Source organism: Hypanus sabinus, chromosome 8 (assembly GCF_030144855.1).
Source record: "Hypanus sabinus isolate sHypSab1 chromosome 8, sHypSab1.hap1, whole genome shotgun sequence".
In the NCBI taxonomy this organism is placed as follows: Eukaryota; Metazoa; Chordata; class Chondrichthyes; order Myliobatiformes; family Dasyatidae; genus Hypanus; species Hypanus sabinus.
Window position 1 is genome coordinate 113,383,997 of NC_082713.1, and position 26,390 is coordinate 113,410,386.

Genomic DNA, 26,390 nt, shown 5'->3' on the forward strand with positions numbered 1-26,390 from the left:
TTTGACCTACCAAAATGAACCACCTCACACTTATCTGGGTTGAACTCCATCTGTCACTTCTCAGCCCAGTTTTGCATCCTATCAATGTCCCACTGTAACCTTTGACAGACCTCCACACTATCCACAACACCCCCAACCTTTGTGTCATCGGCAAATTTACTAACCCATCCCTTCATTTCCTCATGCAGGCCATTTATAAAAATCACGAAGAGTAGGGGTCCCAGAACAGATCCCTGAGGCACTGCATTAGTGACCGACCACCATGCGGAATAGTCTTTGCCTTCTGTGGGCAAGCCAGTTCTGGATCCGCAAAGTAATGTCCCCTTGGATCCCATGCCTCCTTACTCTCCCAATAAGCCATGCATGGGATACCTTATCAAATGCCTTGCTGAAATCCATATACACTACGTCTACTGCTCTTCCTTCATCAACATGTTTAGTCACATCCTCAAAAAATTCAATCAGGCTTGTAAGGCATGACCTGCCCTTAAAGTCATGCTGACTACTCCTAATCACATTATACCTCTCCAAATGTTCATAAATCCTGCCTCTCAGGATCTTCTCCATCAACTTACCAACCATTGAGGTAAGACCCACTGGTCTATAATTTCCTGGGCTATCTCTATTCCCTTTCTTGAATAAAGAAACAACTTTTGCAACCCTCCAATCCTCAGGAACTGCTCACGTCCCCATTGATGATGCAAAGATCGTCGCCAGAGGCTCTGCAATCTCCTCCCTCACCTGCCACTGTAGCCTGGGGTACATCTCATCTGGTCCCAGTGTCTTATCCAACTTGATGCTTTCCAAAAGCTCCAGCACATCCTCTTTCTTAATATCTACATGCTCAAGCTTTTCGGTCTGCTGAAAGTCATCACTATAATCACCAAGATCCTTTTCCATAGTGAATACTGAAGTATTCATTAAGTACCTCTGCTATTTCCTCCAGTTCCATACACACTTTCCCACTGTCACACTTGATAGGTCCTATTCTTTCACATCTGATCCTCTTGCTCTTCACATACATGTAGAATACCTTGGGGTTTTCCTTAATTCTGCCCACCTAGGCCTTCTCATGGCCCCTTCTGGCTCTCCTAATTTCCTTCTTAAGCTCTTTCCTAGTAGCCGTGTAATCTTCTAGATCTCTAACACTACCTAGCTCTCTGAACCTTTTTGAATCTTTTCTTCTTGACTAGATTTATTACAGCCTTTGTACTCCATGGTTCCTGTACCCTACCATAACTTCCCTGTCTCATTGAACTCCACACAAATATCCCCTGAATATTTGCCACATTTCTACCGTACTTTTCCCTGAGAACACTTGCTTCCAATTTAAGGCTCCAATTTCCTGCCTGATAGCCTCATAATTCACCTTACTCCAACTCTAGCACCATCTCTTTATCCTAACGTTGAAAGATGATTGGTGTTCCCACCATTTCTTCCCTCAGTATCCTACGACGTTTGATCCTTGCAAACTGATCTAGTTGTAGCTCAGCTAATTTTTAACTGGTTCCATGCTATTAATTTTTTTTAAAACACATCTCATACCTCAACTGTCTTCTCCTACACTATTTCAGAAGCACTTAAGCACTTTTTATATTCCTCTAAACATATCATTCCAAGGTTCACTTAAAAATAGACTAAGTTTCAATAAGGAAAACATTTGGATCAAAAATATTTTTTGGTAGGATGCCAGATCTCATCCACAATCAACTAGTCCTCAAGCAAATCAGGATCTAGACAAAAAATACATGAGCACCAATGCAAGAACTGTACCTTGACTTTCAAAGCAAGAAAAAAAGTTGATGTTATTAATAAAAATAGAAAATGCCCAGCAAATCAATCAACCTGTAGAGAAAAATACTCAGTGTCCTTCTAATGAAAATAATGGCTATCAACCCAAAACTATTTAACACTTCTCTTCAAAGGTGTTGCTGGTCAATCCTCTCCAACACCTATTCTAAAGCATGAAATGTCCCTAAAGCACATCAGCTATTTTGGTATAAAATTCAGTATTTGCAACAGATATTTCAAGTTAAGAAATTCGATATTTGCTGTACAAAACTGTTCAAGTGGGAAAATGGCATTTTGGATAAATGTAGCACCAATTTTGCACAGTTAAATTAAAGTTACTAAGTAGTGGAAAACTAATAGTCAAGCACGTGGTTGCAGCAGTAAAAACTGATGTAAAAACATTTCAACTATAACTAGTATGGAAATTTTTTATTGGCGCCCAATTGGTTCAATAAAGTTCTGTATGTCCAATTTATATGCCAATCCAGCAAAAATTGTCAGCACTGCTCATTTAATTAAGTAGGATGTTGGCAGTGATTTTCTCCTTGGCAGACTGTTAAAGTTGTTTAACATTTTTAATGAAGTTCCCTCAAACCCCTTCCTTTCGCCCCACCTCCCTATCAATTTCCTCTAGTATCCCTTCCTCTTCCCTTTATCCCATGGTCCACTGTCCTCTCCTATCAGATTCCTTCTTCAGCTCTTTACCTCTTCCACCTCTTACCCACCAGCTTCTCTTCATCCCTTCTCCCACCCACCCAGTTTCCCTTTGGCCTGGTTTCACCCATCACCTACCAGACTGTACTCCTCCACACCCCACTTTCTTATTCTGACCTCGTCTCCATTTACAATCTGCATGAAATGTGACTGTTTATTCCCCTCCATAGATGTTGCCTGAGTTCCTCCACCTTTTTTTTTTAAATTTTGTTGAGATACAGCACAGAACAGGCCTTTCTGGCCCTTTGAACCGCCCCACCCAGCAACTCCTGACTTAACCCCAGCCTAATCACAGGACAATTTACAATAACCAATTAACAAACAAACTGGTATGTCTTTGGACTGTGGGAGGAAATCCACACGGTCACCGGGAGAACGTACTCTTTACAGACAGCAGCAGGACTGTGTTGCACTAGATTTCCAGCATCTGTAGAGTCTTATGTTTATAGTAGACTTTTGGTGGAAGCCCTCATAATTAGCTTTTAATAAAAAGACTGCTAGGGTGATGGTGAGAAGGTCTTTCAGTCAGATCCTTCACTCAGCCCCACTGCATGTTGTGATCTTTGAGAGACAGTGCTGGGAATGAGACTGGTATGCACTCTCTTACAGAAAGTGCATCTGCTCAAGGTTTCATCTTGAAAAGATGCACACTGCAACAAATGTTAACTAATGAACGATCAGTTCAGTGGAAGGCATACTTTGGTGCACCTTTAATGAGAGTGCAAGGAGCTGTCCACAACCAAAATGTTATATAAGCTGCCAGTGAGAGGTTGATGCAGGTTCAATTTCAGTAGTTAAAAGAAGCTTTGATAAGTACGTGGATGGGCAAGGTACAGAGGTACAAGGTTCAGATGCAGGTTGATGGCACTAGGCAGAATAAGAGATGGGCCAAAGGGCCTTTTTTAATGTCATGATCCTCCATACCTCTATGGAGGTCTAATACTGAATAATAAACTAAAAGCTACAAGCTAATCCTAATTTCCTATTGACAAAGATGACAATACAGGCAGTATACATGAAATCAATGGGTTATGACCAGCAGAACTATACAAATGAAAGGATTTAAAGCTATCCATGGGGAAAGCTACAGTTTAAGGTCAAAGTTCAAAGCACCTTTATCCTCAAGTACCTCCTGCCACTGCAGTTATACCTTACAAAGTTTATAAATACATTTTGGAAGACTGGTCATTCAAATCCCATTTTCATCTTTGCACATGAAATGACTACATTTTAACTGATAAATACTATTCTTTGCTGAACTGCAAGTAAATTATTCACTCTGATCAAGCATTTGAGCCTATGGACAACAGTAAAGGTGAAAATCTAGTCAGATTTGCATCGCTGTGCCTGTATGTGATAGATTGCAAGGGTAGACATAAGGGATTAAATAGCAGTGAAATAAAGGGTTATAGAGTTGGCTGATCTTTTGCCTGTTTTTTGCACCATGGATTTACTGAATGCCATTCTAGGTAGAAGGGGCTACAGGGCTGCCTCATGCTTTTGTTTCTTATATTTGAATAAGACAAATAACTACAGTGGCAAGAGACAATAAAACTGAAACTGAATGAAAAACTAGCTACAGTCTGCAACAGGAAGAGATACCAGGGACAAAGGACGGCAATGCAGGCCAATAAGAACCACACACACTCAGAATGCAAAGAAACCAAAGAACACAGAACATTACATAACAGCACAAGTTCTTTGGCCCATGATGTTGTGCCAACCCTTTAACGTAAGAATCCAGCCCTACCCTCCTACGTAGCCCTCCATTTTTCTATCATCCATATGCCTAAGAATTTATTAAATAGGATATTAAAACTAAAAATTATTATAGAGGATAGCATGCCAGACATCAAGGAAAAACCCTAAGGGTCAGGGACTTACTAAAGATAATAAAAGCAGAATACAAATTACAGATAAAATAATGGCTCAGAAGTTTATATTCCTAGGACAAGATGATTCCCAGATTCAGCTTTAAAAGAAAATAGGGCATAATTGCAGATGTCCCCTTGTACTGGAACATTGCATGTCACTGCTATTTAAAGAGAGGGAGAAGGGAAGAACAGGAAATTATAGACCAGATGGTCTAACATCTTTTTCTGAGAAGTTAGTTTATAATTAACACAAAAGTGATATACTGAAAAAGGTGGAAACCTGAAAAAAACTACACTTATAAATACTCCACAATGCCGGCAGCAACTGTGGAGAGATGCAATTAGATTTCAGGTTGATGACCTTTCAGATTACAGATGATGGACACCTTTCAACTTTTCAGTTGATGCACACCAGGATGGTTTTGTAAAACATGACAAAGCCCAAAAAAAATGAAGCACTAATGAAAGCTGTGGCTGTTACTTACAAGGACTTTGAAAATGTATTTGACAAGATTATTCATAAAAGGCTATTGAAATTGAAGCTAGTCACAGTTAAAAAAAATTGACCACATTAGTAGAGATAACGAAAGGTATTCATTGTTAAGATCCAATTAATGATGCACATTTAATAATGACTCAGGTGAGGGAAGAGACTGTTGCCAAATTTTAACCATAAGAGATTCTGCAGATGCTGGAACAACAATTACTCCTGATAATTTTTTCTCCCTTTTTCCCACCTTCCCCTTTTCAGTCTCACTTGGCTCTTACTGCTTCTCACCTGCCTATCAGCTCTGCCAGGTGCCCCTCCTTCCTTTCTCCAACGATTCACTCTGTTCTTCTATCAGATGCCTTCTCCAGCCCTTTACCTCTGCCCCCCCCCCCCCCCCGGCTTCACCTATCACTTTCTAGTTTGTCCTCCATCCACTCCCATCTTTTTATTCTAGTATCTTACCTCTTTCCCTTCCAGTGCTGGTGAAGAGTTTCAATTCCAGACATTGAATTTAAAATAAAATATTTTCATAGATGCTGCCTGACCTGAGTTCGTCCAACGTTGTATTGCTGCTCCAAACTTGACAAAGATGGCAACACAGGCAGTATATATGAAATATTTAAAATCAAAGGATATCAGTGGGTTATTTGAACAAAACTATACAAATGGAGGGATTAAGGGCCATTCAACTTTCAATCTAAAAGAATCTAAATAGCAAAAACACCTAATTAAAGTAGGTGCCCAAGGAACAAGTTCTATAGTTGTTTCGTGGAGAACGCTCTGACAGGCTGTATCACTGTCTGGTATGGAGGGGCTACTGCACAAGACCAAAAAAATGCTGCAGAAGGTTGTAAATCTAGTCAGCTCCATCTTGGGCACTAGCCTACAAACTACCCAAAACATCCTTACAGAGTGGTGTCTCAGGAAGGCAGCGTCCATTATTAAGGACCTCCAGCACCCAGGGCATGCCCTTTTCTCACTGTTACCATCAGGTAGGAGGTACAGAAGTCTGAAGGCACACACTCAGCAATTCAGGAACAGTTTATTTCCCTCTGTCATCCAATTCCTAAATGGTCATTAAAGGTTTGGACACTACATCACTTTTTAAAAAAATATACAGTATTTCTGTTTCTGTACATTTAAAAAAATCTATTCAATAGACACAATTTATTTATTTATTCTCTCTGCTAGATCTGTATTGCATTGAACTGCTGCTGCTAGGTTAAAAAAATTCACGTCACATGGCGGTGATAATAAACCTGATTCTGATATGATGCAAACATGGAATAAAGCCAAGTCTTTTCACCTCAGGGGCTAGGAAAGAAAGTCATAGTTTAGTACTGCTGTACAACACAAATAGATTGCTCAGAAAATGAGCAACAAACCCATAGATACACAAATTCACCTTGCATAGTTTTCACTGAATGTTACTTGGATACCGTTGAATAGATGTGCTCTCCAAAATGGGAAATGGAGGCATTCTCTGCAAGGGCAACTTTCAGCTTCTGGTTTCTGCTACTTAATCCTCTGTCCTATGCTGATCTGTCTCTGGCTTCTGTCCAGTACCAAAGTCCAATTCAAGTTTGAGGAACACTTCTCATCTTTTGTATGAGTACATCTCTGCTTTTGGTTCTCCATATTGAATTTTGTTTCAGGTAGATGGGTTGGGCATTTCTAGCATTCTCCTTTGGGTTTAATAAATGTCCTGACCCGTATTTTACTGCTTCATATGTTCCTCAGTTTTCTTTCTATCTTCTTCATTAATCTATTAACATCTCCATTCCAATTAGAATCACCTAAGCAATGTTACTGACCTCACGAAGTATTTCACATACTCTATCCATCCCACCCTAATCCTATTGCAACTGAGCTGTTTTCTCACAATTCTGAAGAATCTTCAACCTGAAATATTAACTTATTTTCTACCACTGCTGCCTGACCTGAATGCTTTCAGCATTGTGTTTAATTTCAGATTCTCAACAACTACTATTTATGGATTTTCAACTCAGCATTTTACACATTGAGGGCAAGAAAAAGGTAATCTGTATTGTTATTGGTTTATTATCACTTATACCAAGATAGTGAAAAGCTTGACTTGCATACTGTTCAAGCAGATAAGATCATTACCCAGTGCAGTGAGGTAGAACAAGGTGAAGCAATAACAGAATGTGGAATGAAGTGTAACAGCTACAGAGAAAGTGCAGTGCAGGTAAACGATAAAGTGCAAGATCATAACAACATAGAATGTGAGGTTAAGAGTATCTTATCTAAGAAGAGGTTCATTCAAGAGTCTGATAACAGCAGGAAAGAAGCTGATGCTATGTGCTTTTAAGTTTTTGTACCTTCTGCCCAATGGGAACGGGAGAAAAATATCAGGAATGGTGAGGTCTTTGATTGTGCTGGCTGCTTCACTGAGGCAGCAGGAAGTATAAACAGAGTACATGGAGGGGAGGCTGGTTCCTGTGATGTCCTGAGCTGTGTTCATAAACCTCTGCAGTTTCTTGTGATCACGTGCAGAGCAGTTGCCAGACCAAGCTATATGGAACCCAGTTAGGATGCTTTCTTTGGTGCACTGATAAAAATTGTTAAGGGAAGACATGCTGAATTGTTTTACTCTCCTGAGAAAATAGAAGCATTGATGAACTTTCTTGATGTGACATCCTCGTGATTAGAGCAAAACAAGCAATTCACTCCTAGAAGCTTGTAGCTCTCAACCTCAACACTATTGCTGAAAATAGGAGCATGTGCACTGCCCCCCTTCCCAAAGTCAATGACCAGCTCTTTCGTTTTGTTGATAGTGAGGAAAAGGCTGTTTTCATTACATCTTATTAACAAGCTCTTTCCTCTTCCTGCAGTCAGACTCATTATTTCAGATACGACCCACTGCGGTGATATCACCTACAAATGTGAACGAAGTTAGAGCAGAATCTGACCATGCAGTCTGAGTGCACAGGGAATAGAGTAGGGTGCTGAGATGTAACCTTGTGGAGCACCAGTATTTATCATAACTGTGACATAGGAGCAGAATTAGGCAATCCATTGAGTATGCTCCTCCATTCAAACATGGCTGATATGTTTCAACTCCATTGTCCCACCTTCTCCCCATAACCCTGAACTCAGCAAGCTGTACTCTAGTATTAAGTAATATATAACCATAAGAATATTCATTTGGCTCAAGTATCACCCCACCCAACCCCAAACAGGTGAAGTGTCAAGCAAGATTGTTTGGAAATGTACACCCAAGGTACAAATAAACTTTATTGAAACACATTAGCACCAACTTGCTCTGCCAAGGAATGAGCAGTGCAAATTGGAAACATAGCTGGTTAACTCTGCTTACAAAGATTAGGTCTCTCCTTTGAAATAAATCAGCTTAACTTCAAGCATTATATTTTAAAAAGCTAAACAAAACAAATTAAAGCTCTACAGCCCCAAAACTACATGGACATGAATAATCTACTAGATTCCAAAATCATTTGAGTTCAACACTAATAAACCAAAACTAAGAGAATTTTATCAAAAGACCAACTGTAGATATTGGTTGCTGACAATCAACGCAAGTACATCAAGGATGTGTGCTTAGCCCTTTGCTCTACACTCTACACTCATGACTATGTGGTTAGGCACAGCTCAAACACCACCTAGAAATTTGCTGATGACGCCAGATTTTGGTAGAAACTCAGATGGTAATGATGAGGCATTCAGAAGTGAGATCGATCAATCGCTTGAATGGTTCTTGAAAGAAATGACTGTGGACTTTAGGAAGGGGAAGTTAGGAGAAAGTGCACCAATCCTCAGAGGGATCAGAAGTGGAAAGGGGGTAAGCAGCTTCAGGTTCCTGTATGCCAATATCCCAGAGGATCTATCCTGGGCACAACATATTGATGCAATCATTTGGAGTTTGAAGATTTAGTATGTCACCAAATACTCTAGCCACTTCCTGCAGATGCACTGTGGAGAGCATTCTGACCAGCTGCATCTTCAACTGGTTACGGTGGATCTAATGCGAATGATCAGAACAGGCTACAGAACATTGTAGACCTATCTACAACCTTCACCATCGAGAACACCTTCAAAAGGCTGTGCCTCAAGTGGCATCCATCATTAAGAACCCTCATCATCCGGGCCCTTATTACTACTCATTAACTCTGTTCATTACTACCACTGGGGAGGTGGCAGAGGGGCCTGAAGATGCACACTCCGTTTTCCTCCGCTCCACCACCAGATTTCTGAATGATCCATGAACACTACCTCACCATTTTGTTTTTGCACTAACTTTTTTTAAAATTGTAACTTAGTAATATTTTATGTCTTGCACTGTACTGCTGCGACAAAAACAAATTTTGTGGCATATGTCAGTGATAATAAACCATATTCTGAAGGGAAATCAGATGCTCATTTATCACTTAGAACATAAAAGCAGCCATATTGTTCAAGACACTGCTTATTTATTCCAAATGCTCTTTAAGTTTTACATGCACGGACAAGCATCCTTCAGTATCCAGAATCCAGAGTTCTCTGCCAGAACTTGATGTGAAATTATTATTAGGGAATAAAAAGCAAATAGTGAAGCTGTGCTCTATGGCAGACTCGCACCACAGGACAGGCTTTGCTTCTCAGCATCACATCAAGCAATCTGCATTCCTTCCTTTATGACTAGACCAGCTTCCTATCAATGCAATGAAATATCTGTGACATGCTGGAGCATGACAGCCGACAAATTTCCACACTTACTGAACATTACACCAATTATTCAGCTTCCAGAATTTAGAGTTTCAAGGCACTGAAGATGACAGGCTCAGTGCAGGTTCGAGTAATGATTAATCACCTATATGAATTAAAGGAATATGCTGCCGCATAAAAAAGGTCAAAACTGACCGATACAAATTTCTGGCACAACTGAAGATAATGTTGCTCAAGTCTTTAACCTATATCCAGTTTTACAAAACATAACCCACTTTGTCAGACTATTGCTGACTCCTGTGGCACCATGCTTTTTACAGTAAATGGAACTGAAACAAATTCGTGCATTAGCTTTCTCCACAGATTGTTATTTTAGATTTTCAGCAAGAGCTACTTTAATCTTTGAGATAGTCAAACTGAATTCTTCCTTAATAAAGTTGTATAAGGCCATGCCCGGCAAACAGGCAGCTCAGATACTTTAAAGCACCACAGTTCAGAGATCTGGATGAACGAGTTGAGATCTAATTTTCATTATGATCAGCCCATACAAACAAGCTCAAAGCTAAATACTCATATCAATCTGCAGGTAGGAAAATAGAAGTAAGTCTCACAAACTTCTTGGAAGACTGATGGCTAGAAATCAATTCTTGAAAAAGGCAGTTAAACAGTGGAAAGATGATGCAATAGAAGGGCAATACAAAATTACCATAATGCACATTTGTGGCACCAAAGCCAAAAGACTTACAAGCTGGATCAAAAATCAAACAGCCAGATGATTCATATTCAGATTTATCTCATGTACAAAGAAACACTGAAAAGCGTCAAAATGCTGGAGGAACTCATGTCAGTCAGCACCTATGGAGAGGAGTAAAGAGACGATGTTTTAGCCTGAAGCACCAGCTCTTTATTTCTCTCCAGATGCAGCTTGACCTACTGAGCTTCCCCAGCATTATGTGTATGTGTCACATGCTCTGGATTTCCAGCAACTACAGAATCTTATGCTAGTGAAATACATCATTTGTGTTAACAACCAACACACCCAAGGATGTGTTGGGATAGCCCACAAATGTCACACATTCCAGCACCAAAGAAAATCTGAATTCTGGAGCCATACTACAAGGTCAACCAGGTCTGACACTGCATCCTAACAACACAACCTACTCATTACTGATGTCCACAGGTCAATTTTGCCCATCCTAGAAAATATAATGTTTGTTGGCATAGTAATCTTTTATCCATTGTATTGTAATGAACAGGATCAAAAGCACAAAACTAATTTGAAAGTACAATTACTATAAGAGAAACAAGGAAACTAGCTCTATCATTCATAGGATGGAATTTATACATGAAAGTCAGACCTCTGAATTTATTGTGGGAGCTCCAATGTCTGGGTGGCCACATGTTGGGCTCTTGTAACAGAGGAACAGCCTGTACTGAATTCAAAACTGTCACATAGAACATAGAAATCCACAGCATGTTACAAGCCCTTCAGCCCACAATGTTGTGCCAACCATATAACCTATTCTATAAATTGCTTAGAATTTCCCTGCCGCAACGCCCTCTATTTCTCCAAACTCCATGTATCTAAGAGTCTCTTAAAAGAGCCTATTACATCCACTTCTATCACCGTTGCTGGCAATGCATTCCACGCCCCCATCACTGTGTATGAAAAATTACCTGACACCCGCCTTGCACCTACTTTCAAGCACCATTAAACTGAATGGGGTCACGTTATTTCCACCATGTCTTGCGTAAAGCAGCAGACCATGTGTGAAGTCCATCCAGTTCATAGCTTGGGATTTTTCTGTTTCCCTACTGAACTGAACAGTGAGTTCAGCACCAGAGGTGGCCAGATGCACTGGCATTTAGCTTACTGTGGCTCTTGGATGTGCACATTCCTAATGTGCACACAGAAACAGGGAGAAACTAGCTCTGAAGTTAAACAGTGGCTCTCCAGGGCAATCAAGATCAGTACATTTGTGGGGTGGGAGGGGAATACCTACATTTCTAGTGGGATTGGCAACCCTAATAACAAAAATCTTAAAAATTAAAGATCTGTGGGATAGACCATATTACATATTTTAGTGCAAAAGTACCAACTTGAAACATGAAGTTTTTCCCCAGACACTGGCCAAGTAAGCATTTGGAAGATCTTCTGTTCTTAAGCCTAGCTAGACACAATTCTGCTTTTGTATTCAATTTCTTCCCTGCTTATAATTTAAGCAGGTAGGGGTGTCAAGTAAAAGAAGCTGCACAATATACAGTGTATGTATAATCACATCTGCATGGCACTTCGACACATTTTTCAATACCAGTACCAGGTCAAGCATGCACAATGCCCCATAAATACTAAGTACTGCTTTCAAAGTTCAAAGTAAATTTATTAATCAAGTACATACATGTCACCATATACAACCCTGAGATGTGTTATCTTGTGGTAAGCCCAAGGACCATAATAGAATCAGTGAAAGATCACACCCAGCAGGGGAAACAACCAATATGCAAAAGACAAATTGTGGAAATACAAAAATAAAATGAGTAAGCAATAAATATTGAGAACATGAGATGAAAAGTTCTTGAAAGTGAGTCCATACGTTATGGAAACCTATGAAATGAGTACACAATGGCAGATTTTAATGTCTCATTATTAAAAAATATTTTAGATAACCATATCATTGACCTGAAATAACTTTATTAAACCCACAGCTGTCTGAGCTGCTCAGTAATTTTAGATTTCCACAATCTCCACAATTTTGCTTTTTTATTTGGTGGACTCACAGGGATCCTACTTAGTAGTTACTCACAGACAGAGGAAATAAGGGGACCAAAATTTTATCTGCTTGAAGTGTCATTGGAATGATTAGGACAGCCACCTGGATAAGGACCTTCCACCTCCAACTGAATAAAGTAATAATTCAATTTAGTGCTTTACTTCAAGTATGACAGTGCTAATGTCAGCACAGAATTCAGTGTCACTTATACACCTATCATAAGTTCTTGTGCCCATAATTTCAAACTCTGTGTCACCTCCATTTGTTACATTGGTTAGAAAGATTAGGTCAAATTGATTTTCAAGCTATAGAATTAAAAAACATCAGTGAACAACATGAAGGCAAGGTCATTAAAACCTTAAATTGATTTTCAAAGGTGCTTAGAACTTCAGAGATTCATAGTCAACGTCAAATGTATTATTTAAGTATACATGGCAGTGCTAATAAGAGTGGACTACTGCAAGAAACTTTTTGTAGGCATTTACAGGAAAATAAATAAATAGAATTTACCAACAACTATAGATAATCAAAACCAAAGACTTACAAATGGTTAAAGTCTACATCAATGATGAACACGAAGGGATGAGGGATGCAAGCAACTGAAATTTAACATATAGAAGGTGACAAATTGAAGGAAAGTGCAAGAGATGATAGAACAATGGTACTGGAGAAAAATTGATCTTGCAAGGCAGCAAGAATTGTGCTTAAACATGCACCATTTTAAGTCCAGGTTAGGAAAAGGTGCAAAGGACTAATTTTAAGAACAGAATATATTAAAAATGGTCATCAAAATCACAGTAGAGAGCTTCTGTACTGAATGAGTAATCTTGGGCCCAGAGAATCATTGAAGAATGGATCTCTTATAGCATTCATGGTTTGGAACAAATAACTTATTTTCCCCACTAAGTTATAGTCTCACTATTGTGGTGCTTCCTAGTTAGACCACAAGGCGTAAAAATAGAATGAGACTATCCTATTCCATTTCTTGAACATGGCTGATTGATTATCCCTCTCAACCCCATTTCCCTGCCTTCTCCTCAAACTTTGACCTTACTAATCAAGAAACCATCAACTTCTGCTTTAAATATATACCCCAGGACTTGGCTTCTATAACCATCTGTGGCAATGAATTCCATAGATTCAGCACCCTTTAGCTAAAGAAATTTCTCATCTGTTCTAAAGGGATGTTCTTCTATTCTGCGAATGTGCCCATTGGTCCTAGACTCTTTACTATTGGAAACACCTTCTGTACATCCATTCTATCTCGACCTTTCAATATGCAGTAGGTTTCAATGAGATCAACCCCCCCCACCCCCCCCCCCCCAATTCTTATAAACTCCAGCAAGTGCGGGCCCAGAGCCATCAACCTCATATGTTACGCCGGACTTCAAGTTTCAGGCTCCTCAATATTATACTGAGGGAAATGCTGCTGAGGGACAAATAGATTTCAGCTTTACTGGACCAAGGCTGTAAGGTGCTATGGAACTAACAGAACCTAAAATGAACAGTCACACAAATGGTGAGCAATGACTGCTTGATAACAATGCAACAGAATTGCTGATCCAGAAGGACCAGATGAGGTGCAAATGGCCAGCTTAAATTTGTTCTGCTTTGTGATCACAACATAAACAATCAATTTTCCAGAGTCAGGCAGACACCTTACATGTGTAGATCTTAAGATGTAGTTCAAGTCTTCAGCAGTATTGTCAGATGGTTTCCAGTCCCTTAGCCTTGTAGTCGATTTCTTCATCTCAATTCGATTGAACTGACCATGTGCCAAGATTTCTGAGCAACTCAAAACTGAACATGTGATCATTGAAAGACTGGTCCATGAAAGTTCTGGTCGAAGTGTCAGCTATCAATTGTATTGTGAAATACAGAGCTAGACAAGTTCTAGGATACAAGCTGAAAAATAGTAAATGAAACACTGAGCCAGATCTTCTTGGTTGTGGCTAGCTGTCCCTCTGAAAACCGCTGACAGTTCAGCCGTAACCACAGAACCTGTAACACAAAACTTACATGGATACACTTCAAATCCAGGACAGAATGCCATTTGCCTTTGTTGTTGAGCTCCATAGAGAATAGACAGCCTTATGGAGTTCATTCTCTGATCCTACACAATGTAAGAGCTGACAGAAAGTCAGACTTCATTTATGGAGATCCCCAGATTCCAGAATAAATATAGTTACATTTACATTAAATATTGATTTGTAACTCATAGCAGTTTAATGAACTGCTTTATATCATGTTTAAAATGTACAAATTTGTCAAATGTATCTGAATGCAAGGAATTTAAGCTTACAAAATCCTTTCAACTTTAAGACAAAGCAAATCCTGTCGGGCCTTTATAGGGTCCTGTCAAACGTCAACTCATTGCCTGATTTGAGAATGTAGTGGCCCAATGATGCTGGCACTCTGTACCCAGTCCAAGAATGTATAGTTGCACAAAGACCTCAGATGCTGAAATAGGGCCGTAGAGCAGATCTTGAACAATCTTATACACAGTGCAATAAAGGGCATTAGTGAATATCAGTGTTAAATCAGGTTTATTGAGGGTTGCATTGCATGGCTCAAAGGGTTGGAAGGGCCAACTCCAAGCTGTAATGTTAAATAAAACAAAGGATTAAGTAATCAAAAATCAGTGCACCTGAAATTATTATAAACTACCCCTCTTTTAAACTGTACGGACTGAAGTTAGACTAAAAGGAATAGTTCTATGAAACTAAGCAACCAGTTAAGTATGACTTGGTTGGAGCATATTCAGAGGGTTGCCAAATTGACACTGGGACAGACAGCGATCTAGACTAATTGAAGATAAAGTGGAGTGATATAATAAGGGAGGCACGAAAAGCTATTTGGCGATTTGCATTATTAAAACCAAAGGATAATCAACCAGATTAAGGTAATAAATAGTAGGCCATTAGGCCCCTCACACTACCATTCAATGAAATCATGGCTGGACTTTTAACTCTCATCACTTGTATAGGTTTTTCCAAAGTGGCGCTGAGACAAGCTGAACAGCACAGAAACAAGCCACTCAGCTCACTATTTATAACAATCATCATGCTGATCGATACTACATTCAGACCCCATATAGGCTGATTCGTTACAATTCAATTCTTTATTGAAATTTTTTTTTAAATGGCAGAAATTCATTCTAAACACAAAACTTCTTAAGAGCAGCCTCCACTACAGTAAACATTCAATCAGACATGAGAACACTTTACATACGCTTTGAGCCATGCACAGCCTACAAGGATTAGTTCACACTACCTCCAAAGTTTGTGTAAATATTCTTTCTCCCTCACCAATTTATTAGTTTTTTCACCCATGTCTGCAAAACGGCCTGCAGCTTGCAGTGAGGGTAGTACATCTATGATGTCTAGGAACAGCATTAGCATGGATGAGAAACTGCAAGAGATATGGTGTTTGGAAGCTGGTGAGCATCAGGTTAATGTTGGCACCTCTTTGAAAGTGGCTACATTGACGATCAGAATAATCATTAAAAAAAATGCAGACAAGAGAAAAGCTTCTGGAACAACAACTTCAAAGTTAGTAATGAAGGTGATTCATTCAAGGACCTAGTTGCTTGAAAAAAATAGAACAGACTATATAGACAGATGACCAAACACAACGAAACATGCCCCTAAGCCAGCTGATAATACTGAAAAAGGCAAGAAGCATCTTCAATCATATTAAAGATGATGATAGATCAGTAACACTCAGAACCAGCAGAGATTGGTTTGATAGAGTTAAACAGCGCAATAACCTCCATAACATTCGTATCTCTGTTGAAGCAGATAGTGCAGACAGCAAAGTAGACCAAGATTTTCCTGCAACAGTGAGGCCGTAATCAAAAAACCAATACCCTCTCGAGCTTGTCTTCAATGTAGATGAAACAGGCCTTTTTTGGAAAAGAACGCTTTCTCGTACTTTCATCTCCCAAGAAGAGAAACCTGCTTCTGGGTTCAAGGCTGCAAAAGAACCGATTAACCACAAAATTGCTCAGCACTAGTATCATCATGATCATGTAAATCATGGACCAGTTCTTCAATAATGGCCCTGACTGGAAGCAAAGCAATAAGGCAAAGAGAGGTGTTCTTGACATGATTCCCTGCTAATGAGAACTGCTTCAGAGGAAGGCAGTCCAATCTGAATGCCTTCTTAAGAAGCCAAAGTTAGAGGATAACCCACAGCATGGGCCCTCCTCCAAGATGCATCCACCACCCCCTTCCATTTGTTACTGCTCCCTTGATATACAGGTCAGGCCTATTTGCCTTTGTTACTCCACAAATTACTGTGCATACATAAAGTAATACATCACATATCTCAGGTTTGATTTTTTTTACATCAGGCACACATCCATTTACTTAATGTTATAATGACCTCACTTAGCACTGAATCACATATAGCGCTCCACCTCTGAGTGCATCCTCAGAGATAAGTGTCTGAGTGTTTCTTGTCCCTCTGTGCCCTACTTGAATCAAGTACCTGTACAGATGCCTCTTATTTGTTCTCATCTCAACACCACAACCTCATTCCTGATACAAACATGGTGAAAATTTTACCCTTCATATTCCCTATAAAACTCCCCATTCTCACCCTAAATCTATGTTTTATAGTTTCAGACATCCTTACTACAGAATACAGACTACCTAAAGCAACCAAAAATTTTGACTGTTTACTCTTTTCCATTGATGCTGCCTGACCCGAGTTTTTCCAACATTGTGTGTTGCTTTGAATTTCCAACATTTGCTGACTTCATGCTTCTGACTGTCTAACCTTTCCTAATCATACCCCTATCATGTCAGCTCTTGGCCTCCTTTGCAACAGGGGAAAAACAGTCTCTCCTGATAACTCAAGCCTTCCAATCCAGGCAATATCTTTAGGAAATATTTTCACTTCCCTGCAGCTTAATCACATCTTTCCAGTAGTATAATAACCAGCATACAACACCCCAACTGCAGCCTAACCAACGTTTTGTGCAACTGTAATAGTTACAGCACTGTAGCACAGTTTCAGGCCCTTCAGCCCACCTAGTTCATATTATAGTGCCTAGTTCCATTGACCCACCTCTGAACCATAGCCCCCAGACCCCTCCCATTCATGCACTTATCCGGTTTACATGGCAACTCATTCCACACTCGCACAACCTCCTGAATGAAGCAGTTCCTCAAGTTCCCACTAAACATTTCACCTTTTACCCTTAACCCGTTACCCAACCTCAGGGTAAATGCAACCACGCTTTTTCTACCATCTATACTCAGAATTTTGTACACCTCTATAAAATGTCTTGTTCTCAGACACTCCAGGGAATGAAGTCCTAACCTATTCAACGTCTTCCTATATAATTCCGGTCCTCAAGTCCCAACAATACCCATGTAATTTTTTTCCCTATATTGTTGCTGTAGGAAAGTGACCAGAACGCCACATTGCACAATACAAAGTGACCAGAACTGCACAGGTATCACAGTCTGGTTAGGAAGCACCAACAGTTTTGAATGGGAAAATCCTACAGAAAATAGGTGATATGGCCCAATCCATCACAGGTAAAGCCCTCTCCACCACTGAGCACACCTACATGGAGCATTGCCGCAGGAAAGCAGTGTTCATCAGGGACCCCCACCACCCAGGTCATGCTCTCCTGTTGCTACTACCATCAGGAGGGTTCAGGAGCCTCAGAACCCACAACTATCAGGCTCTTGAACCGGAGGAGATAACTTCACATACCCCATCACAGAACTATTCCCACAATTTATAGACTCACTCTTGAGGACTCAATCTCATTTTTTGCAACATTTATTATTATTTCTTTTTTCATTTTTTAATTAACATCCCAACTCCTATACCCAATACTCTTAATTCTTATACTTATGCCTTATGCTCATGTACACTCAATCGCCACTTTATTAGGTACACCTGCTCATTAATGCAATGGTCTAATTAACCAAACATATAACACCGGTTCAATGCTTAAAAGCATGAAGACCTGGTCAGGAGATTCAGCTTTTATGTTTAGACCAAGCATCAGAATGGAGAAGAAATGTGATCTAAGTGACTTTGACTGTGAAATGATTGTTAGTGCAAGACAGGTGGTTTGAGTACTTCAAGCTACTGATCTGCTGGGATTTTCACACAGTCTCTAAAATTGACAAAGAATGAAGTGTAAGACAAAATAAAGTCCAGTGACTAGCAGTTCTGCAGGGAAAAAACACTTTGTTCAGAGGTTAGAGGAGTATGGCCAGACTGGTTCAAGCTGACAGGAAGGTGACACTAATTCAAATAACTACATATTACAACAGTGATGTGCAGAAGAGCATCAGTCTGCACAATACAAACTCTGAAGTGGATGGGCTACAGTAGAAGACCACGATGGGTTCCACTCCTAGACCTAACAAATTGGCCACTGAGTGTACCTTATTCACCACTGAAATAGTAAAACATTTAGAAAGAAGTGGTTCCATTAGATTCAGAAAGGGCAGGTCCTGTTTGACAAACTTACTGGAGTTCTTTGAGGACATGAGTGCAGTGGATAGAGGGGAACAGGTGGATTTCATATACTTGGATTTCCAGAAGGCATTCGATAAGGCGCTATACAAGAAACTTACAAATAAAGATATGGATGAATGAAGTCAGAGGAAGTGTATTGGCATGGATAGTGGATTGGTTAACCAATAGAAGGCAGAGTTGGTATAAATGGATGTTTCTCCGGTTGGCAGTCAGTGGTGAGTGGGATGCTGCAGGGGTCAGTGCTGGGCCCGCAGCTGTTTACCATTTACATTGATGATTTGGAAGAGGGGACTGAGTGTAGCATAGCAAAACTGAAACTGAGTGGAAACGCAAATTGTACAGAGGATGTCAAGAGTCTGCAGAGGAATATAGATGGGTTAAGTGAGTGGGTCGAGGTCTGGCAGATGGAATACAATGTTGGTAAATGCGAGATCATCCACTTTGGAAGGAATAATAGAAGAACAGATTATTTAAATGGGGAAAGATTGCAGCATGCTGTTGTGCAGAGGGACTTGGGAGTGCTTGTGCATGATTTGCAAAAAGTTGGCTTGTAGGTACAACAGGTTATTAAGAAGGCAAACGGAATATTGGCCTTCATTGCCAGAAGGATTGAATTCAAGAGCAGGGAGGTCATGCTGAAACTAGACAGGGTACTGGTGAGGCCATACCTGGAGTACTATATGCAGTTTTGGTCTTCATACTTGAGGAAAGATATACTGGGTTTGAAGGCAGTGCAGAGGTGGTTCACCAGGTTGATTCCAGGAATGAAGGGGTTAACCTATGAGGAGAGATTGAGTCTCCTGGGACTCTACTCTCTGGAATTCAGAAGAATGATAGGGGATCTTATTGAAACTTACAACATTTTGAAAGGGATAGATAAGATAGAAGTAGAAAAGTTGTTTCCATTGGTAGGTGAGACTAGAACTAGGGGGCATTGCCTCAAGATTCAGGGCAGAAGATTTAGGAAAGAGATGAGGATAAACTGTTTTTCCCAGAGAGGGGAGAATCTATGGAATTCTATGCCCAGGGAAGTAGTTGAGGCTTCTTCACTAAATATATTTAAGATAGTTAGATAGATTTTATAATAGTAGCGGAATTAAGGGTTATGGGGAAAAGGCTGGTAAGATGGAGCTAAGTTTACAGACAGATCAGCCATGATCTTATTGAATGGCAGGTGAGACTCGATGGGCCGGATGGCCTACTCCTGCTCCTATTTCTTATGTTCTGATGTCTACCCATGTTGCCACCTTCAGGGAATTAGGTACTTGTATCGCAACATGTCTGTGCAACGACAGTCCATAGGAGCCTACCAGTCATTATGTCCTGCCCTGGTTTAACCTCCCAAAATGTATCACTTTGCATTTGGCTGAGCTAAATCATGATAGGAATAATTTATGACTTTGTATTTTCACCGGAGAACTTCGCCCATAAAAGCAATTGTTGAAAAAAATCATCCAGGTGCACACTTAAATTCCTGACTATATGAAATGCTTTCAGGAATGCCCACTGGGAATTTATTCCAATAAAACCTTCATGCCAAATAGATACGGAATATATTACAGCCAGAGCCATTTTTTTATAGTCTAAGATTTGTAATGCATTTTTAGGTCTTTACATTAAGTATTACCTGCAATTTCAAAGGTAGGCATCCATACACCATTAATTAAAACATGCTCAATAAAACCCTCAATAAACAATATTAATTTTTGGATTGTTCCACTCATTTCTGGGAAATCTTGGCTTTGAAACAAAGAATAGAATCCTAAAGATTACCTTCTATAGGTGAGGTTTTCAACCTTGTACAAAGTCCTTCGACATTCCGATAACACTCTTCTATTTTCTGTACAGCGTCTGTAGAACGCAGCTCCATAAGGTTACGGAGCTCTGCAACAGTACAGTCAAAATGCCCTTCATGGTGATCATCTGTTGTTCTGCTTGGCAGGTACTTCACTGCATTATTCATGTCACCCATGGTCAAAAATCCTTACTGCAAAGTCTGGGCACCAAGAAACTGCAATAATCCAACCAAATATGGATTCCAGAAGTGCAATTCTTCCAGAAACAATTGATCAGTGAACAAGCTGCATTATCCGATGGGATTACTTAAAAAATCCTATTGTTTGACCAATGACTGGTTTCCATGTTCACTCACTTTAGCAATCCTTTGGCTGAAGTCTACAAAAAAAAAGTTAGATTTAATTAATGTTTGTACACAAGCATACATCATCAACATGCAGATACTGGCAAGTGAAAACTACCATTTGTAGGGCCTTTTAACAGCCAGGCCATCAGTGAGAAATCAATGAACATGCATTTCTATCCATAGGTGACTGCCCAGGTACATGTCCAGCTACCGGGTGCAAGCACAAGGTACTGCATACCAGTAACACTGAACATCCAAGTCTCCCGAATGTTATCTTCAATAATTTTCATAGGGAGGCTTGAACAGCAAATCTGAAAACCTGTCTCGCATGTTCATGTCGAACACAGTCAAAGTTTAACTTCCTCCAATGACAATTTAATACCCACTAAGCACCATACAGTAACAGTATTCAGTGCTTCTCAACATCAACTAATGTAGTAGTGCTTCTTTATAAATGGCTGTCCTTATAATTAGGTGGTATAAGATTTTGAAGACTAATTGCTTTGTGTTCTCCCACATATATCCACAGTGGTTCCTGAGTGTGACAGAGGGCTTGCCTTGATTTTCTGCTGGGATGGTCTCCCAATAACCATAGTTAGATATAAAGCATTCACAGCCATTAAAAATGAAGGCTTAAAAATGTTAACAAAAATAACAGCTTTTACAGGTTCCTTTAGCACAGCAAATAAACATACATGATATTGTGTTCTCAGAAGAATCAACAGCAAAGCTCCTGAACCAATGTATTGTATACACTGCATTGTACATCTTAAATTTAAGGTTACTATACATCTTGTTTTGTTGGATTCAGCAATATACTAAAAGTGCAGATAATTGGTTTTGTAATTATTGACTTTACCTAAATTTCTTGAGAATATATCAAAATGAGTCTGTATTTCCTGCTTTAAATGCTGGAAGGGTTTTCAACATCTCAAACATTGAACAAAAACAGTAAAACAACAGAAATAAAGAATATGAACGGCAGCATTTGTATAAAAAAAGTTAAAGGCCAGAACTTCCAATATAATGACTTGGACAAGGCAGTGGAAGGGTGGCCTTGTTTACAGACAAGACAACAAATGTTGTTGTGGATAGTGTAGAAAGCTACCGGTTTACAAGATTTCGACAGGTTATAGAGTTGGGCAGAAATCTGGTGGATGGAGTTCAATCTAGAAAATTGTGAAGTGATACAATTTGGAAGATCATACTTGAGGACAGAATACAAGATTACTACGTAGTAAGATTCTTAGCAGCGTGAAGGAACAAAGGGACCGTGGGGTCCAGATCCACAAATCCCTCAAATTTATGGCACAAGTTGATAGGGTGGTTAAGAAGGCAGATGGGAGGCTTCATTTGCAGGTGGATTGAATTTGAGAGCCAAGGTAATGTTACAGGTCTTTAAAACTCTGGCTGGACCTCACTTGCAACATTGTGAAGGAAGGATACAGAAGCTTTAGAGTATGCAAAGGAGATTTACCAGGATGTTGCTTGGGTTAGAGAACATGTCATGTGAGAAGTATGGGTGAGCTAAGGCTTCTCTTTGGAAAGACAGAGGTTGAGAGGCAACTTGATAGAACTTTTTCTTTTCTTTTTCAATCTTTTTATTAAATTTCATATATAAAAAAAATAACACAAAATAATGAATAGATTACAGATTCAATAGACTTGAGATTACATTAGTAATAGGATAATAATATCCTATTAAAACATCCATCAACAAAAGGTACATAAATCAATCAAGTCTATATAAATATATATGAAAAACAAAAATAATCGTCGAAAGAAGAAAAAAAAATTGAAATTATATATGAGAAAAAATATATAATGAAAAAAAATACTAAACTAAAACTAACATGGGCAATAATAGCACTTTATAAATATATAAAGGTGTCAAGAAAAACTCCAGAACTCCATACCTGAACAAGTATAAATAGAGAGAAGGATCTGAAATAAGCCAAATTAATTCATATGAAAGTGTCGAATAAATGGTCCCCAGGTTTCTTCAAATTTAATTGAAGAATCAAAGATAGTGCTTCTGATTTTTTCCAAACTCAGATAAGAAATAGTTTGGGAGAACCACTGAAATGTAGTAGGAGGATTTACTTCTTTCCAGTTTTGTAATATAGACCTTCTGGCAATTAATGTTACAAAAGCAATCATTCGTCTGATTGAAGGGGAAAGCTGATTGCCATCTTCATTTGGTATACCGAAAATTGCAGTAATAAAATGGGGTTGTAAATCGATATTCCATACTGAGGAAATGACATCAAAAATGTCCTTCCAATAATTATGTAAAGTGGGACATGTCCAAAACATGTGAGTCAATGAAGCCACTTCTAAGTGACATCTGTCACATTGAGGATTAATATGCGAATAAAATCGGGCAAGTTTATCTTTAGACATATAAGCTCTATGTACAATTTTAAATTGTATTAAAGCATGTTTAGCACAAATAGAGGAGGAATTAACCATTTGTAAAATTTTTTCCCATTTATCTGTTGATATATTACATCGAAGTTCTTTTTCCCATTCTTGTCTAATTCTATCCGATATTTCTGGCTGTATCTTCATAATCATGTTATAAATAAAAGCTACTAATCCCTTCTGACAAGGATTAAAAGTAAAAATCAAATCTGAAAAATCCGATGGAGTTGAATTAGGAAAAGATGGAAGAATTTTATGTAAGAAATTTCTAATTTGTAAGTATCTAAAAAAATTAGATTTAGGTAATTCAAATTTGTTGGATAGTTGATCAAAAGACATCAAAGTACCTTCAAAAAAAAGATCACGAAAACATTTTATACCTTTCCTTTTCCATATACTAAAAGCTTGATCTGTCAATGAAGGTTTGAAAAAAAAATTACATAAAATAGGGCTGTCCAGAGCAAAGTTTTTCAGATTAAAGAATTTGCGAAATTGAAACCAAATTCGTAGTGTATGTTTAACAACAGGGTTAGATATCTGTTTATTGAATTTGGCTAAATCAATAGGAAGAAAAGAACCAAGAACGGAAAATATAGAATATCCCTTAACCTCACTACATTCCAAATTTACCCACTGTGGGCACACAGGTGAATCCAAATCTAGTTTCCAGTACATTAGGTTACGAATATTATTCGCCCAATAATAAAATCTAAAGTTAGGTAAAGCTAGACCACCATCTTTTTTAGACTTTTGTAATTGCCTTTTGCTTAACCTAGGATTTTTATTTTGCCAAACAAATGAGGAAATCTTTGAATCAATATTATCAAAAAAAGATTTAGGAATAAAAATTGGTAAAGCTTGGAATAAATATAAAAATTTCGGTAAAATCATCATTTTAATAGCATTAATCCGACCAACTAATGATAAAAATAAGGGAGACCATCTAGTAGTAAGTTGCTGAATTTGATGAAGCATAGGTAAAAAATTCAGTCCAAATAAATCTTTATATTTCTTGGTGATTTTTATACCTAAATAGATAAAGTTATCAGTAACAACTTTAAATGGCATCCTATCACTCAATAAAGTTTGCGCATTTAAAGGGAATAACTCACTCTTATCTAAGTTTAACTTATAACCAGAAAAACTACCAAATTGAGCCAACAAGGATAAAATAGCAGGAATAGACCTACTAGGATTAGAAATATATAACAACAAATCATCAGCATAAAGCGATAATTTGTATAATTTCTCATTACGGGTAATACCAAAAATATTAGGAGACTCACGAATAGCAATAGCTAAAGGTTCTAATGCAATATTAAATAATAAAGGACTTAAAGGACAACCTTGTCTCGTACCACGAGATAATTGAAAAAAAGAGGATCTATAATTATTTGTAAGAACAGAAGCAACAGGTTTATAATATATTAATTTAATCCATGATATAAAATTAGGACTAAAATTAAAGTTTCTCAATGCATTAAATAAATATGTCCATTCAACTCTATCAAAGGCTTTTTCAGCATCTAATGAGATAACACATTCTGGGGTTGTAGGTGATGAAGTATAAATTATGTTAATCAATTTTCTAATATTAAAAAAGGAATATCGATTCCTAATAAAACCAGTTTGATCTTCTGAAATAATCTGTGGTAATACCTTTTCTAATCTAATGGCTAAAATTTTTGTAAGAATCTTAGAGTCTACATTTAATAACGATATAGGGCGATAAGATGCACATAAGGTAGGATCTTTATCTTTTTTAAGAATTAAAGAGATAGTAGCTTCATAAAACGATTGAGGTAATCTCTTCTTAACAAACGCATCATTAAAGATTTCACATAGCCAAGGAGAAAGCAATAAAGAAAAAGTTTTAAAAAATTCTACAATAAAACCATCAGGACCAGGAGCTTTCCCTGAATTCATTGATGAGATAGCCTCTCTTATTTCATCCATAGAAATAGGAGCATCAAGCAAGCTACAATCTTCATCTATCAGTTTAGAAATATTCAAATTATTAAAAAAATTATCCATCGTAAACCGGTCACCGTCAAATTCTGATTGATATAAAGATTTATAAAAATCTTGAAAAGTGTTATTAATTTCTTTATAATCAGTAGTTAAATTACCGTCTTGTTTACGAATTTTAATAATTTGTCGCTTAGTCGAAATAGCTTTTAATTGATTAGCTAACAATTTACCAGTTCGATCACTATGAATATAAAATTGAGCCCTAGTCTTAATTAATTGATTCTCAATTGAAGAAGATAATAATAAACTATGTTCCATTTGAAGCTCAACTCTCTTCTTATAAAGTTCTTTGGTAGGAGTAACGGAATAAATCTTATCAATTTCTTTAATTTTATCCACCAATAAAGCTATATCTGAATATCTTTGTTTTCTTTTACCAGCGGAATATGAAATAATTTGTCCACGAATAAAAGCCTTGAAAGAGTCCCAAAGTATTCCTTTATCAATCTCTTCATTATAGTTTGTTGAAAAAAATAAGTCAATTTGTTGTTTTATGAAGGTAATAAATTCTGGATCTTGAAGTAAAGTAGCATTAAGTCTCCAAGATCTAGTATTGATAGAAGAATCCGAAATCTTGATAGATAACTTCAAAGGCGCATGATCCGAAATAGCAATAGAATCGTATTTACAATCAATAACATCTGTTAATAAACGATGATCAATAAGAAAGTAATCAATTCTAGAATAACTATGATATACATGTGAAAAAAATGAAAATTCTTTACCTTTAGGATTCAAAAACCGCCATATTTCAGTAATTCCAGAATCAACCATAAAAGAATTAATAAGTAAAGCTGATCTATTCGGAAGAGTTCGAATAGGTTTAGATCTATCCATCGAAGGATTCAAACAACAATTAAAGTCTCCACCCATAATCAACATATATTCATTCAAATTAGGAAGAGAAGTAAATAAACGTTTAAAAAATTCAGGACAATCAAAGTTTGGAGCATAAATAT

General features: G+C 38.2%; 1 protein-coding gene across 6 annotated transcripts in view; it reads right to left on the bottom strand.

Moving 5' to 3' along the window:
- LOC132398346 (plasma membrane calcium-transporting ATPase 1-like) overlaps window positions 1-26,390 on the bottom strand; it is a 124,625-nt gene that overhangs the window by 66,042 nt on the left and 32,193 nt on the right. For all 6 annotated transcript variants that reach the window (XM_059977634.1, XM_059977640.1, XM_059977639.1 and 3 more), the window contains exon 2: window positions 20,607-21,008. In XM_059977634.1, coding sequence (XP_059833617.1) covers window positions 20,607-20,805 — 199 coding nt within the window. In that variant the 5' untranslated portion in view covers window positions 20,806-21,008. The remainder of the gene's footprint in view (window positions 1-20,606; window positions 21,009-26,390) is intronic.